Here is a 15620-nt window from a genome sequence, read left to right as displayed (position 1 = left end):
AACTTAGCTTCTGAGTTATGCCCACTAGGGAGCCCAGTTAGTTTCCCAAGATATGCAATAACTGAGAAACTCTGACATTTACTGTAGAAAATCCATTCCGTGTTATAGGGTAAGGCAAGATAGATATGACAACCTTGGTAGGCAATCAACATAAGTCACTCTTCAGGAGTAAGAGTGTGGAAGCAGCTACATTTTGCAAAGTACCGACCTCAGTTCAAATATGAGCTGTGTGGCCTTGGACAAGCGACTCAACCTCTCTGAGCCTGCTTCCTTATCAATAAAATAGGCATAGACTATCCTCTCACTGTTGTGCCGTTCCCTCTCTTCCCCACAGGCTCCTCTGTATCCACCTGATCCACCTGCCATGTGCCAATACTCACACTCAGATGTTTACGCAGAGAGCAAGAACCATAGATGGGCGTGCTTCACCCCAATGGTAAAAATGGCTCTATTACGAGCCAAATAATCTCTGAATTAGATCTGAAGGTAATTGTTCTCTGATTCTACAACCGTTCCCAAGTTCGCATATCAGAGAGTTCCTCTCAGAGGATTGGCAGAGACCACGTTAGATTTCAGATTTTCAAAAAAATTGTTGTGTTTTTCTTTCCAAAGTTGTTGAAGGTAACAGAGCAAGATAACCATCAAATTATTCTCTAAAAAGTTAAAAAATGCTAAGTCTTTACCATGGCAGAGAGAGAAGGAAATTAACATTTTCAAAACTCTGAGCAGAAATGGAAAACATCTGAGAGACAATTTCACAAAGAGGTCATCAGACCAGTAAACCGTTGACAGTGCAGTGATGTGTCACCTGTGGGGTGACTTTAATTCTGACTCTTTAACTGGCAGGGCCAAGGAAGAGACTCCAAAAGGTAAATGTGTTCTTCTCAAACAGCAAGTAACTGCACATTTCCAAGTTTTGTGGTTCAGAAATCCTAAATAGTGACGCACTTAGAAGCCTGAACACAGTGGCCCCAATAAGCAACTTCAGTGAACATTTTTCAAATCTTCACAATAAACCACAATAAATCTGTCTTACTTCATGAGTTCTCATTATACCTTTCTGCCATGGAACTCCTCCTTCTGTGGATTCTGACAAATAATATTGCTCTGACCAGCCTTTTCCAGCATCCTTTTCTCCCACTTTTCCTCCAACAATAGCCCTCACCAGAGGCGTCAAGTCGGGCCTCTCCTGCTAGCTCCCTCACTGAGCCACCATCAGCTGTTTGATTTGGAAGGAAGCTCATGGAAGCCTCCTTCCACAGAAGAGGAATCTGGACCCAGAATCACACGGCCCTTTGGGCGGAGCTTGGACTAGACCAGGCTCCAGGGCTTCCTCCCAACACCTGCATCACTCTCCTCTCACCCACCAGCTCCTCCCCTGCTGCCCACCCATGGCCGGCTTCCAGAATGGGAGTGGGGGTCACACAGAGAGAGGAGATTCCTGTTCATAACACAAGCAGAGCAAACCTGAGGAGCAAGATCTAAAACGATACACCGGCGAGAAAATGAACAATAACGTGGTCCGACTCAGTTCTCCATCTTCCTGGGATGTAATTTCTGTGCAGACAGCCTGAGCAGAGCTCAGAAGCCCAGGCCGGGAGAGGATGTTTCCAGAGTCGGCCAAACTGGGCTGCCGGGGAAAGAAGCTCATGCCAGACATGCCTTGGTGACTTGAGATCTTGGCTCCGGCACTTTGTCACCAAGGATTAGATTACCCATAGGTTTATGACCTATATTGCACCTTGTCCAGGGCTTGGAACTCAGATGTTAATATGAGTTTTTATTTGATCCCTGAATCCTCGATCTGCTACTACATCTATTTCAAAACGAAGGGATCACTGTGGGTGTCCTGTAACAGCACAGAGGCTACAGGATATGTAGCAATATCTAGTATAAAAAATAAGGTCTCTTTTTGAAAATAATTCCAAAGCCTGCCTCACAGAGATTAAGTGAATGAACCCACCTTGAATACTGTTTGTTGTCTTGATTCTTAATTTTATCTTCTCAATCTTTTGTAGTCAGAAGACATTCATATCCATAAGACACCCAAGGAAAACAGATTTGTTTCACTAACAACCTCTATAGATAAACTGATCAGAGAAACAAAAGGTTTATATTAGCACTCATTGATCTAAAACTTGGAAATCTTGACTCAAGATGGTCCTCAGGAAAAGGTAGGCTTCTGTATAGCCTAATCTCCATCCAGGCTCAAATGGGCTAATGCCTTCATTTCTACAAGAGAAGACCAGATGTGAGAATGTCTTAGCCAGGCCCCTCGAATTTTTCAAAAAAATTTCTCAAAAATGCATGAGTCAGTAGTGAATTAAAAACTAGCTTGGCAAACCATTCCACGTTGGCCATGTTACCAGCAGCTCTGGTGAGAATCACTATAACACCTGCTCTCAGCCATGCTAGAGAGTTATGTTCTCACCCTGTCATTTAAGCAGGCAGGAAAGACTTTAACAGGGTGATGTCCAAGGTCTGCCCACCAGCTGAGTGAGCAAATCTAAGAAAGCCTCCCCATACGTGAAAGTGTGTGGACGCCAGAGTAACACCAGCATGGTGCCGATGTGTGTGTGAAAGACTCTGCCTGAGGGTCTGCCCATCTGTGGTAAGGGTTCAGTGAATGAGCTGATTCTGAATCTGTTCCACACATAGAGGCACCACTAAATTCTGATCTTCCCCTATGGACTCACCAGGTGCCATCAACGCCACCACCTCCAGCACTTGATAACTTTCTCACTAAAACAGCTACAGGGGGAATGGAACAGGGCCAGTCCACCCTAAAATCCACTAGAATGAGGTTTGGGGAAAATGTGTGCTGGGAGCATTTAAGGTGTAGGAGATGTAGACTTCCATCAGAGAATTGAATTCCCTGAACTTTGTAGCATCTCCTGTCTGGGGAGTTTCTGAGAAGAGCAAAAGTCAACGTCCCAATTGCTTCCTTCAGAGGTTAGGGAACATAGCTCTAATTAATCCAATTATAAGGTTGGTACGTCTACTTGCCCCACATGATTAACCCCCTCTTGTCCTGCCCCCTAGAGGTTTCCCTCTAGCAAGTGGCAAGTGCATCCTCAAGCAAGTGGCAGAGAAGAACTCAATATCAACAATAGCCCTCTGACCCCACCACAGACTTTCTCAAGAGGCTCTTGGGTGGCCTGTTCTGACCTCACCCCTCATGGGACCAATGATGCCAGGGAGACTTTAACCCAGTGGACCTGGACCACTTCTCACACATACTCCAACATGTCACCTGATCAGAGAATGCTAGACATGGAAGGGCCTGGCAGATCACCTTGTCCACATTATTCACTTTAAAGGTGGGAAGACAGCCAAAGAGGAAAAATTATTGTGCAGTTGCCCCATGCACTGGTAGACTGGCTAACCCAGCTCCTTCCTGACTCCTAGCACAAGAGTCTTCCAACTGCTCAATCTTAAAGCCCTAAGTGTTTTACCACAAATTGTCAGCATATGATTTTCATGTTCAAGGGCTTCAGGAAGACTAGAGCTCCCTAACCGCTAAGGCTAGTCTCCTAGGAACAACACATCACACTTGTGTTGGGCAGTATTGTGTCTTTCAACCTTTCTTTCTTTCTAACACCTCAGATAGTCAAAGAAACACTCTACTATAGTAGCTACTATTGCCATTCAACAGATTAGGTAACTGAGGCTCAGAAAGACCAGGAGAATTGTTCAAAATTACACAACTAATAAACTGTCCATCTGGGTCAAATGTCTACACGTAACATTTCCTGCCCAAACAGAATATGTCACCAGCCACTGGTGCCCCATTAAGAAACGAACAGGTAGTGGGAAACCAAAGTAGGAAATGTGCCCCATCTGTTTCTGCTCTGGGTAGTAAGGCTGCTCCAACAAATTCTGGCTTGGGACAAATTATGAATCAGCAGTACACATACATTTTCTTCCTCCTAACCATAATCCACCTGAAACACCACAAAAACTCAAACTCCTCTTTCTAAAGCTCCAGGAATTATCACTGTTTTAAGAAACCTATGTTAAAGGGGCACCTGGGTGGCTCAGTCGGTTGAGCGACCGACTTGGGCTCAGGTCCCGATCCCACGGTTTGTGAGTTCGAGCCCCGCGTCAGGCTCTGTGCTGACAGCTCAGAGCCTGGAGCCTGCTTCGGATTCTGTGTCTCCCTCTCTCTCTGCCCCTCCCCCACTCATGCTCTGTCTCCAAAATAAATAAACATTTTTAAAAAATTTTTTAAAAAGAAACCTATGTTAAATCCTTTTGCATATACATCAGTAACTTCCTAATTTATTATTTGCATACTAAATGGCATTGGCTACTGTCATGGGCTCAGCCTTTCTCAACCTCTCACTAAAAAACAAAACAAAACAAAACAAAACAAAACGAAAAACCAAAAAACCTCTGGAGAAGAAAATAATGTTGAAAACTCTCAATATCATTCACATCTGGCTTACAGTCAGAACCTGTGAAGAACTTCTGGGAGTCCCAGAGGCTGGTGGAACAGAATGGAGAAACATAAATAGTGGCCTGTGCGTGCATTTCTGCTGGCCTAAAGGTTGTACAGAGAGAGCACTTCTTTCCTACCTTACATCACACCTCCTTGCCTCACAACCACACAGGTATGCACATGCACACACACACACGCACACATCATCTGCTTAGAATAGTAATACAGATAACTAATATTTGGTTTAATTTTTCCAGCTTTATTGAAGTAGGGTTGACAAGTAAAAATTGTGTGTATTCAAGATGTACAACATGCTGTTCTGGTATATAATACACATTGTGAAATGATTAGCACAGGCAAGCTAACCAAGTGAAGAGTTCAAAATGCAAGAGAACACTGGCATCAGAATCGATTGATCAGAAGAAAGAAATCTATGAGTAAAAGGACTTCTGAATTTATCCAAAGGAGAACACAGAAAAAATAAATAAATAAATAAATAAATAAATAAATAAATAAATAAATAAAAGGGTGTAGAAAGCCTGTATGAGCAGTGGGATATCATTAAAAGAAACAGTCTAGAATGACTGCAGTCCAAGAAGGAGACAAGAGGGCACAAATCTTATTTAAAGAAATAATGGCTGCATACTTCCCAAATCCGGGGAGTTGTTTGGACATCCAACTTCATGAAACTAACAGATCACCCCAAAATTTCAATGCAAAATTGATCTTCTCCAAGACCATTATAATGCAACTGTTTAAAAGCAAAGATAGAATTTTAAAAGCAGCAAGAGAAAAAAAATTCTCTCACACAAGAGACCTCCAAGACCATCACTGACTCTCTCAGCAGAAGCCTTCCAGGCCCGGGAAGAGTGGAATGGTATATTCAAAATGCTAAGGGAAGGGTGTCCGGATGGCTCAGCTGGTTAAGCGGTTAAGTGGTTAAGCGTTCAACTTTTGATTTCAGCTCAGGTCAGAATCATGTTTCCATGAGATCAAGCCCCAAGGGAGCTCTGTGCTGACAGTGTGGAGCGTGCTTGAGATTCTCTCTCTCCCTCTCTCTCTGCCCTTCCCCTGTGCACTCTCTCTTTTTCTCTCTCTCTCAAAATAAACAATAAACTTATGAAAAAAATCATTTAAAAAGTCCCTACACACACACACACACACACACACACATAGACACACATAAGCTATCTAATTTGCAAAGAATTTTAATTTTATATTTTAAAATAATTTGATTTACAAAAAAGTTGCAATAATACGAAGAACTCTTGTATACACTTAATCCAAATTTCCCAAATATTACCATTTTGCCACACTTTCTTTACCATTCATTCTCTCACTAGATAGACAGGTAGGCAAACAAATTTTTCTGAAATGTTTCAAAGTTGATGACATAATGCCCACTTACCTTTAGATACCTTACTAAATAATTCCCCAATCCAAGGACATTGTCTGACATAAACACACTACAATTATCAGAATCAGGAAATAACTCTGATACAATTCTATCGTCCCCTCAACACAGCTTGTGCTCACTAATGACCTTCATCCAGTACAGAATCCCATCAAGGATCACAGGTTGCATCTAATTACCTATGTCTGTATCTGGAAAATTTCTGTAATCTCTTATTCATATTTTGAAGAATGCAGGCTGTTAATTTTGCAGAATATTTTTCAGTTGGGGTTTGCCTGATATTTTGTCATGGTTAGACTCAGATTGTGTATTTGTGGCAAGAATACCACAGCAATGTTATCCTGTGCCTCTCCAGTCTCAATACTGATGATGTTTACTTGAGTAAATGTTTAAGGGAATGTCTTCCAGTTTTCTCGACTGTAGAGTCATGTTTGTCTTTTGCAATTAAGAAGTATCTTATGGGGAGATACTTTGAGACTATGTAAAATCTTGTTTGCCATCAAGAAAATGCTTAATGACAGTGTTTAATTTGTCAAGAGTACTTTCACAAGAAAGGTTATTGCAACCCTTTTAAAGTTTATTTATTTTGAGTGAAAAAGAGCACACGCAAGCAGGATAGGGGCAGAGAGAGAGAGAGAGAGAGAGAGAATCCCAAGCAGACTCTGTACTGACTGCATAGAGCCCCAGGCAGGGCTGGGACTCACGAACTGTGAGAACATGATCTGAGCTTAAATCAAGAGTTGGACACTCAGCCAACTGAGCCACCCAGATGCCCCTACAATCTTTCTAAGAATCAATTTAACACTATACATCAAGGTCATTATCCCTTTTAACACAGTAAATTCATTATAGCAAGTGAGTCAAACGGAATTTCAGAAGTATAAAGATTTCCATTCAAGAATACTTAACACAGTGTTATTTATAGCAATAAAAAAATTAGAAACAATCTAAACATCTAACAGAAAATGGGCAATCAAGTTATAGATATATCCATAAGAGGAACTATCTCACAGGTCATTTGAATACAGTGTTTGGAGATGAGACCATTAGAATTACTCCAGAAATAACAAGTGCTGTGACCTTTCCTTCACCCCATTCTGCCCCTTCAGTTTGGACGCAGCATCATTCTAAACCCAAGGATCAATACCAAGAGTCAGCCTCTATTTCTCATCTCGCTTCATTGTCCTGATCCACAGTTTCTTCATGGCCTTCTTCACTTGAGCATTTCTCAGGGAGTAGATGACAGGGTTGAGGAGCGGTGTGATGACAGTGTAGAACACGGCCACCATCTTGTCTACAGACAAGGTGGTGGAAGGCCTCATATAGATGAAGATGCAGGGCCCAAAGAATAAGGTAACCACGGTGATGTGGGACCCACAGGTGGAGAGGGCTTTACTCCGCCCCTCAGAGCTTCGAGTCCTCAGATGGAGTAAAATGACCACATAGGAGGCTAAGATGATCCCAAAGCTGATCACAGACAAGGTCCCCCCGTTGGCAACAATCAGCAGACCGACGAGGAAGGTGTCAGAGCAGGCAAGTTTGAGCAGGGGAAGCAGGTCACAGAAATAGTGGTCAATCACATTGGGGCCACAGAAGGGCAAGTGGAAGAGCAGGAGGATTTGGGCAAAGGAATGCACAAAGCCCCCCGCCCATGCTACTCCCACCAGGACAGCACACACTTGCCGGTTCATGATAGTCCTGTAGTTGAGGGGCCTACAGATGGCCACATAGCGGTCATAGGCCATCACAGTGAGCAGGAAGATCTCAGCACCACCGAAGAAGTGCATAAAGAAAAGCTGTGTCATGCAGCCCCACAGTGATATTGCTTTCCTTTCAGCCAGCAAATCTGAGATGAGTTTGGGGGCTGTAGTAGAGGAGTAGCAGATCTCCACAAAGGACAGGCAGCTGAGGAAGAAGTACATGGGAGAACCAAGACTTCTGCTGGTCATGACAGTGAGCACAATGAGGGAATTCCCCAGCACAACTGCTGTGTACAAAAGCAGAAATAGCACAAAACAAACTTTCTGCACCTCCCGGCTGGGAGAAAGTCCTAGGAAAATGAATTCAGTCACATTGTGTATGCGAGCCATGAAGTTGCCACAGGAGGCAGTAATTTGTGTGGGGTGATCTGAAATGATACAAAAGACTCATTAAGTGCATGGATTACGTATTAATCCCTTGCCAATCTGTGAGCTGGATATTGAAAGATGAGTAGACTTTAGTTAGTTATGTACGGAAGGAAAGAACAGTCCAAAAAAGAAGAGTGTACAAAGTCATGAAAATCCACCCACGTGTGGCTGGAGTAAAGGGCAGAATATAAAAAATAAAACTGGAGACAGAGTCTAGCACTAGTTCCTGAAGGACTGTTGTGCACTTGGGGGTTTATCCTGCAGACAACGGGAAATCTTCAGGAATGTTCATCAGCTGGAGAGTAAAATCCCTTTGTATATTGAGGTTGGACTAATGGGAGGAGACCAGAGGAGGGGGCACCTATTAGGAGATGAATGTCCCCTCAGATGATGGTGGCAGTAAGGACAGTGTTGCTGTCTCTGTTTTAAAGGTCTCTCTATGGCCTGTGAATGATTTCAGTTGTCTTTTGCCTGCAGTTTTTCTTTATACCACTTCCTCTTGTCCCCTTTCCATCCTTGGTTTGCAGAACATGATTCTCACCTCTCCACTTACCCTTCAGACTCTTCAGAAAATATACCTCTTGACACTCAGCATTCTTATTTCTGCTTCTCCTCCTTTCCCTCCTTCTACACTTGGTCACTTGGTGACCTCATCCCTTTCCAAAGGTCCAGCTCAACCCATACACAACTCCTCTCTTCACTGATACCTCCTATCATATGCCCCCCCCCAGGAGCAAGAGAAGTATAAACACCCTCTGCCCACAGCGTCTACTCGTGCTCTGACACAACCTTCTCTAATTCCAGCCTTTCAACACCCCAGGGCTTCAGCAAGATTGTGCACTGACTGATTTGTACACTGTCCTCATCCATGCTGGACTTTGTTCAAAGTGGCTGAGATCTGTGTGTATCAATACGGCCCCTCATACAGTGAGGTTCTGGGGTTCTGAGATTAGGAGTCACATGACATCCACTCATGCCACAAAGCTTCCTTCCTCTAGCAAGTGGGGTAGGCTCAGCTGGTGAAGGACCACCATGAGCCAGAAGGAAATCACTGATAGAGTTTATGCCTTCAGAGACAAAGAGAGAAGAGGCCAGCACCAAACTCTCAGCCTAGCTGGGGTATTTTACCAAGAAGCCATTTATGAAAGGAAGCACTGCTATCAGTCCAGACTCGTAAGTTTACATCAGGTTTCTTCAGGTGGTATCTATGTGATGTCTAAACGGTTATTAAAAATAAGTGGGTGGATGGGTGGATGGAGGGATGGATAAATAGATGATAGATAGATAGATAGATAGATAGATAGATAGATAGATAGATAGATAGATGATAGAGTTCTTTAACCCCTCAGAGACCCAATGTCTAAACTGTAGCATGAAGATACTACCTGACTTAGAGATAGATCCCACCCCCAGCCCATCCCAAGAGAACTTAAGTTCCCATCCTCTGTGTTGCCTTGAATTCTTCTGAGATAGGAAATCCATCTTCCAAATTCACAATCAGTGGTCCTCTTCTCACAGGACATTTTCAAATTACAGCACTTTCCACACTAAAATGTAATTGTTTTATGTGACCATCTGCCCCCAGTAAATTGTGAACTTCCTGGAGGCACAGATTGTATCTTACTCACCACTCCATCTCCAGTGCCAACTGAAGCACCTGCCATGAGATAGCATTCAGTGAATATACAGGGGAGCGGAGGGGGAGGCATCTGGCTGTCTTAGTCAGTACAGCGTGTGACTCTTGATCTTGGGGTCATGAGTTTTAGTCCCACACTGGGGGTAGGGAGTACTTTTTAAAAACTGGAATTAGGAGTATTGATGCATAGGGGCACTTGTACCCCAATGTTTATAGCAGCACTCTCAACAATAGCCAAATTATGGAAAGAGCCTAAATGTCCATCAACTGATGAATGGATAAAGAAATTGTGGTTTATATACACAATGGAGTACTATGTGGCAATGAGAAAGAATGAAATATGGCCCTTTGTAGCAACATGGATGGAACTGGAGAGTGTTATGCTAAGTGAAATAAGCCATACAGAGAAAGACAGATACCATATGGTTTCACTCTTATGTGAATCCTGAGAAACTTAACAGGAACCCATGGGGGAGGGGAAGGAGAAAAAAAAAAGAGGTTAGAGTGGAAGAGAGCCAAAGCATAAGAGACTCTTAAAAACTGAGAACAAACTGAGGGTTGATGGGGGGTGGGAGGAAGGGGAGGGTGGGTGATGGGTATTGAGGAGGGCACCTTTTGGGATGAGTACTGGGTGTTGTATGGAAACCAATTTGACAATAAACTTCATATATTGAAAAAAAAAGAAAAATAAAGATAGAAATGAAATATCCCTTAAAAAATAAAATAAAAAAATAAAATAAAAACTGGAATTAACAGTGGGTAGAGATATTCCATAGCCTCTCTCCTTTTTAGCACAGTATTTGGTACTCTGTAGGTATTCAGAAAATATCTAAAGAATAAAGATCTCCAAGGGCCGAGACCACAGCCTCTCCATCTCTGAATCCCAATACCTAGCACTGTGATTGCCTCACGAAAAGACCAGACCAATATGAAAGCACTTCATAAAATGCCATGCACCTCATGGTAACATTCCCTTTGCTTCCAAAGTGGAATTATAATCATGACATGCAAAGAAGCACATGCTCACAAAACAAAACTCACCCCAACGCTTCTGTGGCTCTGCTATTCTCACCAAAGGTTCCTCCTTTTGTACTGAACACAGAGATTTAAATAATGTCCGGAGAAGAGTCAGTTCCTGCAGGTTCCTCAGTTAGCCATTCAGAAAGAATTAAGACCCAGCTACCAACCAGAGCTCATATCTTACAGGAGACTCCAGACAGAGGATCTGCTCACCCTTTGGTCTCAGACTTGGAAATGCTGAGACTAAGCCACAGAGTCTCAATTGCACCCGATTTAAAACAAGAGTAAAGTAAACTTGCCTCCCAGGTATTCTTGAATTCTGGCATCTCAGCCTTGAGGTCACCATGTGTGAGAGATACCAGAGGGGAAGTCATCATGATCAAGTGAGAGAAGGCTGCTCCCAAAGAGCTATACCTTTCCCCTTCCCAATCAGGCAGACAACCCCATGGGAAGCAGGACTTGGATAATAAAACCTCAGACTTCCTTGTTGGTAGCATAACTTTGGAATCAATAGGAAATGTAAAAAAAATAAATTTACCTAATTTTCACTAGGTATTTACTCCAAATGGGGCTCTAATAGGAAACAATTACATGAAGCTCCAAATATTGAAGTAAAACGTGTATTTATTCTCTCATGGGTCATCATGAAGTTGACTTTCTGTGAAAGTCTTTATCAGAAAAAATATATTCCATATTGAAATATTCAGTTTAAAAAATCTAAGGGAGATAATTTTTTAATGTGATCTATGAATATTTGTTATAAGAAACACATTTGTTAAAAATGTTTGTGGTATGGGGCGCCTGGGTGGCGCAGTCGGTTGGGCGTCCGACTTCAGCCAGGTCACGATCTCGCGGTCCGTGAGTTCGAGCCCCGCGTCGGGCTCTGTGCTGGCAGCTCAGAGCCTGGAGCCTGCTTCCGATTCTGTGTCTCCCTCTCTCTGACCCTCCCCCGTTCATGCTCTGTCTCTCTCTGTCCCAAAAATGAATAAACGTTGAAAAAAAAAAAAAATGTTTGTGGTATAAAACTGTTTGTTCACCTAAATTGCATTTGTTGTAAGGGGTTCATTTCATTTCATAACCTGATAAAGATTCGCCCATTGTCTATGGGTTAATCCCTCACCTCTCCAGTTCTAATCAAACCCGACCATTATAAATGATGTACAGATTTATTCAGAATTAGGAATATATATATAGTCCTTCTTCCAAAAAGGTATTTTACAAGAAAAATAAATACATGGCTCTATTGGTTTATGCTTTTATAAAAATGGGAATGTCAAAGAATGTTTATAGCAGCTTTTATTCACAATGGCCAAAAGCAGAAATCAAATCAAATGTCCGCCAACAGGGGAATACATTTTGTTCTGTTGTAGTATATGTATACAGTGGAATACTATTCACCAAACAAAAAGAACAAACTACTGTAACCCACAACACAATGACTATTTAAAAACATTATGTTGAGTGAAAAGAAACCAGACACAGTAGAGTACGTGCTTTATGATTCTGCTTTCTGAGTTTAAGAAGGGGCTAAACTTCCATGATGATAGAAATTAGATCAGCAGTTGCTTATGGGAAGTGGAGATTGCTTGGAAGGGGTCATGAAAGAAGCTTCTGGGGTAATGGAAATACTCTACACCTTGGTTAGGACTTAGGTTACACAGTTATATAAATCTATCAAAATTCATTGGGTTGTACACTTAAGGTCTGAGCATTCCACGGAATATAAGTTATATCTCAATTAAAAAGAAAAAAACTAGCTGGGATGGGTAACTACAATGGAAGGAACATCTGATCCCAGTGTCAGTATACTTGAGTTTGTGCTCAAGTTTTGTGCCTGATTTATTCAGAAGCAGAGATTGCTGGTGTCCCACAACATTTGTTTTCTCTTTCTTCTTTCTATAGTTTTACAAACTCTGAATTTTTATCTGGGCACATACCCAGGTGGAATGAAAAATTACATTACCCAGCCTCCCTTGCAACTTCATTTTTTTTAATGTTTATTTATTTTTGAGAGAGAGAGACAGATGGAGTATGAGCTGGGGAGGGGCAGAGAGAAGAGGGAGACACAGAATCTGAAGCAGGCTCCAGGATCCAAGCTGTCAGCACAGAGCCAGATGCAGGGCTCGAGTCTATGAACCGTGAAAACCATGACCTCAGCCGAAGTCAGCTGCTTAACCAACTGAGCCACCCAGTTGGTGCCCCTGCAACTTTAACAAAGGGGACATGATGCACTTATGTTGTCCCTTTCTCTTTCCTGATGCCAGGAATGCTGTCATTATGGCTGCATCTACAGCGCCGTCTTGGGTCGCGAGATGACTCAAGGATGGAGAAACAAGAGAGACCATTTCCATCCTGAATTGTCTACCTCTTGACTTCTACCTTGTTTCAGATTCTGTTCCTAGCAGATAAATCCTAATCCAAATGATGTTTCAAACTCCAAAAATGTACACTGGGAATGATTCAGATTTCATTGACCTCACAGGATTACTAAGAGACTCTGATGAAATAATTGATATGTAAGGGCTGTGAATTATACACAAGATGTCATGCAGATATAAAATATATCAATTGCTCTATAATAATCCTAAATATGGCTCTAGGGTATTTTCATGCATTTGAAAAGTTGTTATATTTTCATTGCAAGGTAATAGATTAACATCCCTTCTATACTGCAACTAAAAGTAATTCACAAGACAGAGCTTCTCTGGCTCCAAATCATCTCACATCTAGTTCAAGCCTTTCCAAAACAATAAAGATAGATAGTGTTGACACAACTTTGACATCTTTTATCCACTCAGTAGTTATTGAGTGCCTATCCTCTTCATTCATCACACTAGGTACTAAAGCAGAGTAATTCTAAAATCTTTCAGCATCTAGAAGTTTGCCACTAACTGAATTACCAACAGCTAATTCAGATAATTAACCAATTCAAAGATTTAGGTATTAGGCAAATGACCAATTCACTGAACTACTAATTTATCAAACACATGCTTCACCTCTGATCTACTCTACTGCATTTACTATCAATGAAGCTTTGGAAAATCTGGAGGCGCCTGGGTGGCTCAGTCAGTTAAGCTCCTGACTCCTGATTTCAGTTCAGGTCATGATTTTATGGTCCCAAGTCAGGCTCCGTACTGTCAGTAGTGCCTGCCTAGGATTCTGTCTCCCTCTCTCTCTCTCTGTCCCTCCCAGCTCATGCCTCTTTCTCTCTCTCTCTCCCAAAATAAATAAATAAACTTTAAAAAAAAAAAAAGCAGCAGCCTTGGAAAATCTGAATTGTAAAACACACAGAAAATCAACATTCAATGAATCTAGATCAACAAATCCATAAAACAGAAGTTGAGAAATAGAGTTATGCCAAACTGGCAAAAATTTGCAGACACTATTTCCAAATAGTTCAAATCAAGAGTAAAACCTCCAAGGCAGCAGGGAAGGACGTGTCCATGCGCATTCTCAAGAAAACAAAGAATGTGCCGTAAGCATGACTTTTGTGCTCTTCTTTGATATGTGTATTTGCCATTCAACTCTAGTGAGTTTCTGCTGAAACGGAATAAACACAAACCCTCAGTAGGTGTGCAACAGTGAGGATTCATTCCCACATCAGTGCAGTGTGTCTGCAGGCTGGCTGGGCAGCTCTGTGTCAGGCTGCAATTCGGGGGGGGCAGATGAAGTTCTGCTCCACGTGTGTCATTCTACAGCCCAGGTGATAGGGACATCATCTCATGATGGCGAAAGGGACACAAGAGGCAAGAGACACATGAGGCCCCTTAAGTTTTAGGCTCTAACCAGCAAGCTGTCGTGTCCATTCATATTCCATCAGCCAGAGCAAGTCATACGGTTGAGGCCAAAGTCAAGGGATAGAAAAGTACATTCCACATGTAGTGGAAAGAACTTCAAGATTACATGGAAAAGGGCATAGACACAAGAAGGAGTAAAACACTAGGGTGAATAACTCAACCTGAAACAGGAAGGCTTGGCTAACACATGTGAAAACATCCCCTCATCTGCTCCCTGTACCTGTGTCCCTTTCTCAAGAAGGTAAACCGAAAATGAAGACATGTAGCAAAGGCAGTTGACCAGACTGAAAACTCAGTTAGTTGGAAGAGAGAAACAAAGATACATAAAATTCTTGATATTTATTATTTCCAAAAAAGCTGAAATTCAACACACACAAAAATTTCCCCCAAATATATTGCTCATCACAGGCTGCAGCAAAACATAAGTGCCATGAATTTTATAAAGGCTTAATCGATATATATGTCCGATTAATCAGAAGTTCAGTGTTAGCAAATTTATGCTTGGGGAATTAGCAAATTGCCAATTAGTGAAGTAGCGAATTTTTAGCAACTTGCTGCTTGGTGACTTTATTTGCAGTGAATTGGCCCAGAACTCTGCATGTAGAGCTATATATGCAAACGAGACTCATCCTTGCCATCAAGACCTGCAGGTGGTCTGGTTTTTCTTTCTTTTTCTTTCTTTCTTTTTCTTTCTTTCTTTCTGCTTACAATCACATAATGTCTTTTGTGGAAAATAATTATGACAAAATAATTAATGCAAATGGTAATAATTAATGCAAAATGGCATTGTTTGAGTTTTTGCAAATACCCTTAATATTTGGCTTAAGAGATACAGCTGAATTCTCACATTGGCTTGTGTATTCAATCTGCTGGGTATGTTGTCTTTGTTGAAACATATGGAGAAAATTCAGCCTTGCAGAGATATGTAATTGGAAGAAAAAGAATAATGCAAGATGTTAGATTTAAAAATGTTTTTAGTACCTCACTATGTATCCCAAACACTCAAATCTCCATATGCTATCAAATGTCTCTTCCATGCATAAAAATACGATTTATTTACTAGGAATACTCATCTCAGGATATACAGACCTTAAATGATAGAATTTATTTTGACCTATAGTAGGATCGTTTGGCTTCTATTCACAACCCTCAGGCACTCAGCCCAGGGCTTCATTCCTTCATT

At 41.7% G+C, this 15620-nt stretch overlaps 1 protein-coding gene across 1 annotated transcript; it reads right to left on the bottom strand.

The window, feature by feature from the left end:
• Positions 1 to 6636: 6636 nt before the first annotated feature.
• On the bottom strand, positions 6637 to 7945 carry LOC123602608 (olfactory receptor 4X2-like). The gene has a single exon (XM_045487063.1). The coding sequence runs from the start codon at positions 7943 to 7945 to the stop codon at positions 7016 to 7018; it is 930 nt and encodes a 309-aa protein (XP_045343019.1). The 3' UTR covers positions 6637 to 7015.
• Positions 7946 to 15620: the final 7675 nt, after the last annotated feature.

The sequence above is a fragment of the Leopardus geoffroyi genome, chromosome D1 (genome assembly GCF_018350155.1).
Source record: "Leopardus geoffroyi isolate Oge1 chromosome D1, O.geoffroyi_Oge1_pat1.0, whole genome shotgun sequence".
NCBI classification, from domain to species: Eukaryota; Metazoa; Chordata; class Mammalia; order Carnivora; family Felidae; genus Leopardus; species Leopardus geoffroyi.
Note: the sequence above shows the minus strand (reverse complement) of the source record. Positions and strands in the feature narration are given on the sequence as shown.

What these genes read in the sequence shown, in the direction of transcription:
- LOC123602608 (XM_045487063.1), bottom strand. Translation starts at nt 7,945, where the DNA reads ATGGCTCGCATACACAATGTGACTGAATTCATTTTCCTAGGACTTTCT.